The sequence below is a fragment of the Salvia splendens genome, chromosome 15 (assembly GCF_004379255.2).
Source record: "Salvia splendens isolate huo1 chromosome 15, SspV2, whole genome shotgun sequence".
Taxonomy (NCBI): Eukaryota; Viridiplantae; Streptophyta; class Magnoliopsida; order Lamiales; family Lamiaceae; genus Salvia; species Salvia splendens.
Genome location: NC_056046.1, coordinates 8,429,488 through 8,436,797, shown reverse-complemented (window position 1 = coordinate 8,436,797; position 7,310 = coordinate 8,429,488). Strand labels below are relative to the sequence as shown.

Below are 7,310 nucleotides of genomic sequence, written 5' to 3'. Positions count from 1 at the left end.
TAATAGTGAAAACTGTATAAAAATTGAACAATTAAATGTACTCCAATTCTGATCTGGCATTCTTCAACAAAGTTCACCACAATTTTCAGACACTCTAATCTGGCTTAATAAAGTAAATCAAGCCATTACAAGACATCTCTTGCAGTGAAATATCAAAAAACAAAACACCATCTGTCAAAAAGAACAGTCAAAACAACTAAGAAAAATGCCCCAGGCAATAACAATACATATATTTCAGAGGATGGAAAATCCAATCATTACACACATTTGAAGTGATAAAACTTCTCATCAACAAAAATGCTTAATTTTCAGAGTCATAGGTATTCTTGAACGTAATAACATATGCGTGTGTAAAATTCAGCAGTAGTTTCTGTGCTGTCTTTTACAAAATAAGAATAATATACAACATTTGAATCCATTCAAAACTAAGAATTTGAAGGTCATGCCTCCCATGTTTAGACAATGCCTCACTATTCTGACTTCTTCCACCTGCAGCCAAGACTGGTCAGCTATTCACCAAAAATAGTCATATTGTATAAAACAGGATGCAGTTCATGCACGAGTGTCAACGGATAATCAAGAGAAAGAATGAGTGAGATTTGACATTGTACAAGAAAAAAACATATAGTATAGGATGAGGAGGCATGTACACTTCATGTGTGTGAAAGGATAGGAAGGAAGATACTTGTCAAACATGTCTCCTCCTTCAAAGAGACGTCGACCCTTTCCAGCATTGGACTGTTGACCTCTACAAGAAAGGCCAGAAAATGGATGTGGCTTCCGAGGTGCCTAAAAGAACAACTTCATCTTCAAATCAAAATTCCAGAGGCCAAACTTTGAAGCTAAATTTCTTCATATATTCTAATTTCTAACCATATTGTATCCTCTCTCAAGGGAAGAAAGTGGAAATCTTATTATACCTTAAGAACACTAATTTCATTGTCTTAGTTATGGCATTGATGAGGATAAAAGTCGAATTAAATTATATACCACTCTTTGATGATCTTAAGAGTAGAGGATTGTGGCATCTAATGTTAATGTTTCAGACATTTTCTTGAGCTCAATTTAAGAAAACATCACAATAATAACAAGGAAACTACGATAATAGAGGATTAAGTAATGTAGAGAACAATAGAAACAATACGAAGTATGCTGTGTAATCATCATCGTGACGACAAAAATTTTATCAACTTGTCTCAGAAACAAACTTTGTTTTTCCATTTACTACCATAATTATAAATTCTGGTCATTCTATGTTTTGCCTAAGCTTGCAGACATAAAAATATACAAAGAACATTGTTGCCCTTTCGATTCCTACAAAGTATATGCAAAGAATTCTTGCTAGAAGTTACTATCATAGGTCTTGGGTCATCATTCCTTGAGCCAAATATGACTGACTTTTTCAGATGATAATAAGTTATGCGCTAAGCGTCAACGGTTTTTTAGCATCTATTGAACATTTATCAGCACCAGTTAGTTTAATTGTAGCGGGAAGTCAAATAAAAGAGCCAGGCAAAATAAACAAATTGAAGAAAATAGATAGGAATATGATCTTTGAGCAGCGTAGTGGGCGGGAGTTGAATAGACGTAGTAGCTCTTGAACCTAGAAAATATATTTTTATTGACTTCTATCTCAAAAGAAAGCGACAAACCTCCTTATATTAGCAAGTGAATGGCGTCATGCTCTGTCTAACGGCACAGTCTGCTCATCCTCAATGGGCAGCAGAGGAGTCGGTTGTTGCTTTTCTCAATCACCTTAACTTCTTTTGCCTTTCCCCACATCACTGAGTAGAACCCGACAACGATATTAATTGACCCTAGCAAACTGCACAACATTCAAATCTATGAACAACAAACAAATACCATAAGAATAATAACAGCTATAAAAGTATCCAAGCTTTTGTGCAACCTCAAAATTTTAGTCATAGCTATGACATAATTAGTGATAGAAATAACTCATTTTCAATTGACTAACTTCAAACAAAGTGAACGCACCCCATCTTCCAAGATACAGAATATTGCCCAAGAAGATAATACCAAGCACAGCAGATATCATGATCCCCAATGGATGAAACATTCCAACGAAAAGGGGACCTTTTGTGCAGGCACCATGCAGTTACACTAACTTGGAATGCAGAACCATTTACTTCCTATAAGAAGAGAAGCTGTGCAAATTATACAGCCAAATATGGGTAAGGTGATTTTCCAAACATTGTTTTCAACGTAACAAACTGGTATTGATCCAGCCATTGTCTAGCATTGAAATAGAAGTTCAGTATCAATTGCGACTTTAGATATGAAACAGCTCGTCTATCACCTACCGAATACAGAACAACAATCAGTCGGGCATTAGGTTGCAACGACCAAACACTAAGGTTACAATCAGAAATCACAGATACGAATTTGGACAGAATGGCAGCAGAGAAGCCGTAAAAGAATACTATAACCAGCTCTGCTGGGTTTTCAACGTAACAAACTGGTATTGATCCAACCATTGTCTAGCATTGAAATAGAAGTTCAGTATCAATTGCGACTTTAGATATGAAACAGCTCGTCTATCACCTACCGAATACAGAACAACAATCAGTCGGGCATTAGGTTGCAACGACCAAACACTAAGGTTACAATCAGAAATCACAGACACGAATTTGGACAGAATGGCAGCAGAGAAGCAGTAAAAGAATACTATAACCAGCTCTGCTGGGTATTTCTAGAGAATCAACAACAGTTGCAAAAAGAATATAAATATGAAAAGATTACACTCCTAACTTGTCTAATTACTCTTCATTTCTCTAAGTGGAGTTATATCTGTCCGATTATGTAGGCTGAAGCAACGACACAGTTTGCAGCAAGGAATAACCCTCCCAAAATCCAACTTGCCTGCTACTACACCAATATACGCATAATGCAACTTAGGAGACAACAGATTAGTCAGGCTCTCGGGACCTTTGTAGAGAGTGGCAACAAACGCGCCAGAAATGAAGACCAACGTTCCTAATGTTTTTGAATTCCTACAGTTTAGCAATGCCATTCGAAACACCGCACAATCAAAGTTTAAGCAATTGCCATTTCCTTCTTATGAAAGAGAAGCCACTGATCAATTTAAGCACGACATTTGGCATAATCAAGAGCCTGAAAACGACAGCAAACACGAAGGCAAATCCGGGAATGAGATTAAGCACGGCTGATAAAAATTCAGCAAAAGTGTAACTGATTACAGTGTTTTCCAGTCAGCTGAACAAAACTAGACATTGTTATTTAAAACACAACAAATAAACACAAATCAAGATTTTCCCCCAAATTCAATTAATCAAAATTAAATACAAGTATACAACGCTAAACTAGAACCTCAATCCACATCAAGAAATAACACACAATGTCATCTGAAAACAGAGATATGCAAAACCAAAAGCCTCATTACAACATCATTCTTTCCCAATTGGATGGACTCATGGAAGTCTTGAACTAGAATCTCTCTCTGCATGCATCTATTTTGAAGAAAATCTATCAAAGATACAATCCTTACTTCATAAATTCATTGAATTATCAGTTTATTCAAATTAAGGCGAATAAGGGATCAATAAACTTATGCAAGAGCTCCTAACAAGATACCCACAGAAAATCAAATGTCAGCGGTGGGCGATTCGATGACCTGCAAAAAAGTCCCTTTTTCACCCAGCCCTGAATAAAAGAACTGAGCATTTGAGAGAGAGAGAGGTAACTGTGAACGAGGAGAGATAAATGAAGAAGGATAAGGGCGGCTAGGGCATTGGAGTAAGCTACGAAGATGTAATTAGTCATTCCGGAAGCTAGAGTTGCGCCGTTGAAGCCAGCAACATTCCCCAATACGGCGCCACGGAATGCTCCGGCGCCTCCGCTCTCCACTGCCGGAATTTTGACTGCGAGCCATACTATCTGCTGCTGTTGACTCGCGTTGACTCCATTCATACAACGTGAACATTATTAGCACTCCTTTTTTTTTTTTTTAAATGACAATAAATAGTTAAAATTAAGATAAAATAAAGTAAAAGAGAGAATAATGTAGAAGATACTCTCCCTTATGCCTCTCACCTGCCGGAACCGGTACGAACAGGCCTGAACCGCCGGTTTTCTGCAACCCTATACCTGCAATGCCTGAAAATCATACACCTTAGCCTGAAACCTACTTTGAACCGGCGAACCGATAGTTTCGGTTTCTTTAAACTAGTATTAACACCCGTGCTATGCACATGCCAAATAACTTTTACGTACTGATTACATATTCTCAACAAATCAACATAAATGAGAAATAATAAAAACCACAAATATTACATGCATACATATGTTGATCAGACAACGATACATATGTTGATTAGAACAAGTATGTATACTTATTTCAAACATAACAATTATGCTTCCATAAAATGTAAGTGAAACAAACTCAAAAGAAAAGCGAGACATCTTTATTGAACGAAGAGACTATATAAAAACATGAACATAAAGCAACCGGTAAAAATCAAATACTATTAATATATATATGTATGATAAAGTACTTACAGAGTGTAAATGAGACAAACTCAAAGTATAAAATGATTAGAACAATTATGTATACTTATTTCAAACAGAACAATTATTCTTCGACAAAATATAAATGAGACAAACTCAAAATAAAAGTGAGACATCTTTATGAAACAAAGAGAGTATATAAAAAACATGAACATAAAGGGACCCTTAAAAAACAAAACTATTAATATATGTATGATAAAGTACTACTAATATACATTACCTCCATCCTTGAAAAATATAAACATTTGAATTGCATAATTTTAAAGCATAATTGATAAGTAAGAGAGAAGAAGAAAAAAGTAGTAGAAGTAGCGTTAGTGAATTGTAAGATCTACGTCGTAAAATAGGAAATTTAGAAAATTTCTAATTTTTAAGGTACATATCAAAATATATATTTTAAGGGAGAAAGTGGTACATAATATTAATAATAATACTCTACCCGTCCCATAAAAATAAAAATATTTGAGACGGTATGAATTTTACTACATAACTGTTAGTAGAAGAGATAGCCAACATAACTTATAAAAGTATGTTAATGGAGAACGTGGTTCACGAATTTGCTCGCATATTAAAATCTGATCAAACAGACTTTGTTGGTATCTAATTGAGAGTTAGTACAGTGGTTTAGAATTGGGGATTTGCTCCTATGGTCAATCTGTTATTTTTTTTCTACGTGATTCTTTATGTTCAATAAGTAAGAATCAATGAAATACAACAATTTTATTTAATTAAATTCAAACAAAATCTGAAATGTAAAAATCCCAGCTTTAGTTAAAATTATAGCAAATAGTCAAAAAAAGGGGTGGAAGTTACCTCATTAGCATCCCAATTACACCTCATCGCCATTACAACCCACTTTCGATACCTAAGAGCATCTCCAATGGGCGGATGTCTCACTCGGACATCCACTAGGACTTCCCAAAAATACCTCCTGCCACGTCACTAGGACTTCCCATCTCACTGCCATGTCACTAGGACATCCCCTTCACAATCCGCCCTTCCCATCGCCCTTCCCACTAGGACTTCCCGCAATAAAAAAAATCACAAATTCACAAATATACGTAACGGAATTATAATTTTGACACGGAATACGGGAAAATTGCAAATGCTTCATTAAAAAAAATTACATAAAAATAAAAAAAATTTATATAATAAAAAAGAAAAAATTACATAATAAAATTTTTGACTCGGCTCACTCCTCGTCGTCCGTGCCGCCCTCGCCGTCGCCCGTGCCGCCCTCGTCGTCCCCGCCGCTAATCTCGGCGCCATCATCTCCAATGGGTGGCATCCCCAAATCGCGCCGATATCCATCAATGACATCTTTCAACATCCTTTTGTACACAGGATCTGTCGTGCTATGCCACCTATGCATGGTCCGGACCAAGCTAGTCGTTATCTGCGCGCGGGCGAGACGGTCGAACTCTTCTGGGGGAGCAGGGGCCTCCGATTGGACCTCGAACCACCCGCTGCTGCTTCCCCTAGCCTTCCGTTGCGCAGCCTTTTGCCCAATCGGGCGACGACGCCGGCGGGAGTCTGATTGAGGTAGCGGGGACACTTCATCGGCTTCTGGGAGCTCGTGCGAAGCAGCACTGCTGGTGTATTCACCGGAAACGTTGATCTTCGTCCGCTTCTGCCAGCCCGATTCGACACCCCCACAAAACTTTTGGGAATCTTTCACCACGAGATAGGACTCCCACTTGTCGAAATCTTTGAACTTCAAAGATCTGTCGGGGTACTGCGCCAGGGCACGGTTCTTCACATCCTCCTCGGACATACCGCTGGTTGCCTGGCGGAGATTGTTTTGGTAGAGGCGGGTAAATCGACTAAGCTTAGGCCTCAACCGCTCCCACTGTTTCCGGCATTGTTCGGGAACGCGACACTTCGCCCCAGCTGGTTTGTGTGTGAGGTAGGCATCAGCGACGCGATGCCACAGTCTGTCAATATGCTGGTTAGCACCGACATAGGGATCCTCGACTATTGAAACCCAAGCCTTCGAAAGCGCGACGTTTTCCCACACGCTCCAGACCGTCCTCTTTCCCGTCTCCTCATCATCCTCATCCTCAGCCACCGTTCGCGAGGAAGAGCCCGTGGCTTTCCCCTTGCCCTTGCCCCTGCCACGGCCCTTGCCCCTGCCACTTGCCGCTGTCCCCACATCATCGGGAGTCTCCCGGACTGGAGATAGCCCCAACTCCTCAAAAGAGAAAGTTTCCACGCCGGTGAACTGAGTCTGCGGAACAAAACTGGAGGGGGTATCAGTAGACAACATATCGATAACCGGCCGATAGACATCGTCCGCTAGTGGTTCAGGCCCACTGCCACCCCCTCCCCCAGGCATGGTCTGCATCATCCCCGGCATCATCCCACCCATCCCCATCATATTTGGGGTCATGCCCCCCATCCCCATCCCCATCCCCGTCCCCATCATATTTGGGGTCATGCCCCCCATCCCCGTTGCCCTGGGCATCATACCACCCATCTCACCCATTCAATTGTACATATTGCAGTAAGGGGACATCATACCACTCATCCCACTCATCCCACCCATACCACCCATCCTACCCATTCCACCAATCCCCGACATTGTCGGAACCGTTGTCGCATTTCCGCTAGAGTTTCCCTCCAGTTCGGCGGGAAACGGCGGAGTCTGCGACTCGCTCGTGTCGGGAGAGTTCCTGTCGTTCTCCATTAAGTAGAAATGAAATTTGTAGTAAAAGAAGAGAGAAACTTGTTAACACAAGTAATTCTATACACGCAGCTCTCTCATT

General features: G+C 39.9%; 1 protein-coding gene across 7 annotated transcripts; it reads right to left on the bottom strand.

Moving 5' to 3' along the window:
• Window positions 1-232: 232 nt before the first annotated feature.
• LOC121769428 lies at window positions 233-3,953 on the bottom strand. Of its 7 annotated transcripts, none has more exons than XR_006043555.1 (3): window positions 1,653-3,953; window positions 651-789; window positions 233-489 (listed from the first exon to the last, which is right to left on the bottom strand). XR_006043555.1 is itself a non-coding variant. In XM_042166228.1 (2 exons), exons 1-2 carry the CDS (start codon window positions 3,946-3,948, stop codon window positions 1,690-1,692), a joined length of 468 nt encoding a protein of 155 aa, XP_042022162.1. In that variant the 5' UTR covers window positions 3,949-3,953; the 3' UTR covers window positions 233-1,689. The 7 variants fall into 7 exon arrangements, 1 of the variants encoding a protein (XP_042022162.1); XR_006043556.1 differs by having other exon boundaries at window positions 686-789; XR_006043554.1 differs by having other exon boundaries at window positions 233-789; window positions 1,653-1,825; window positions 1,976-3,953.
• Between the last annotated feature and the right edge of the window lie 3,357 nt (window positions 3,954-7,310).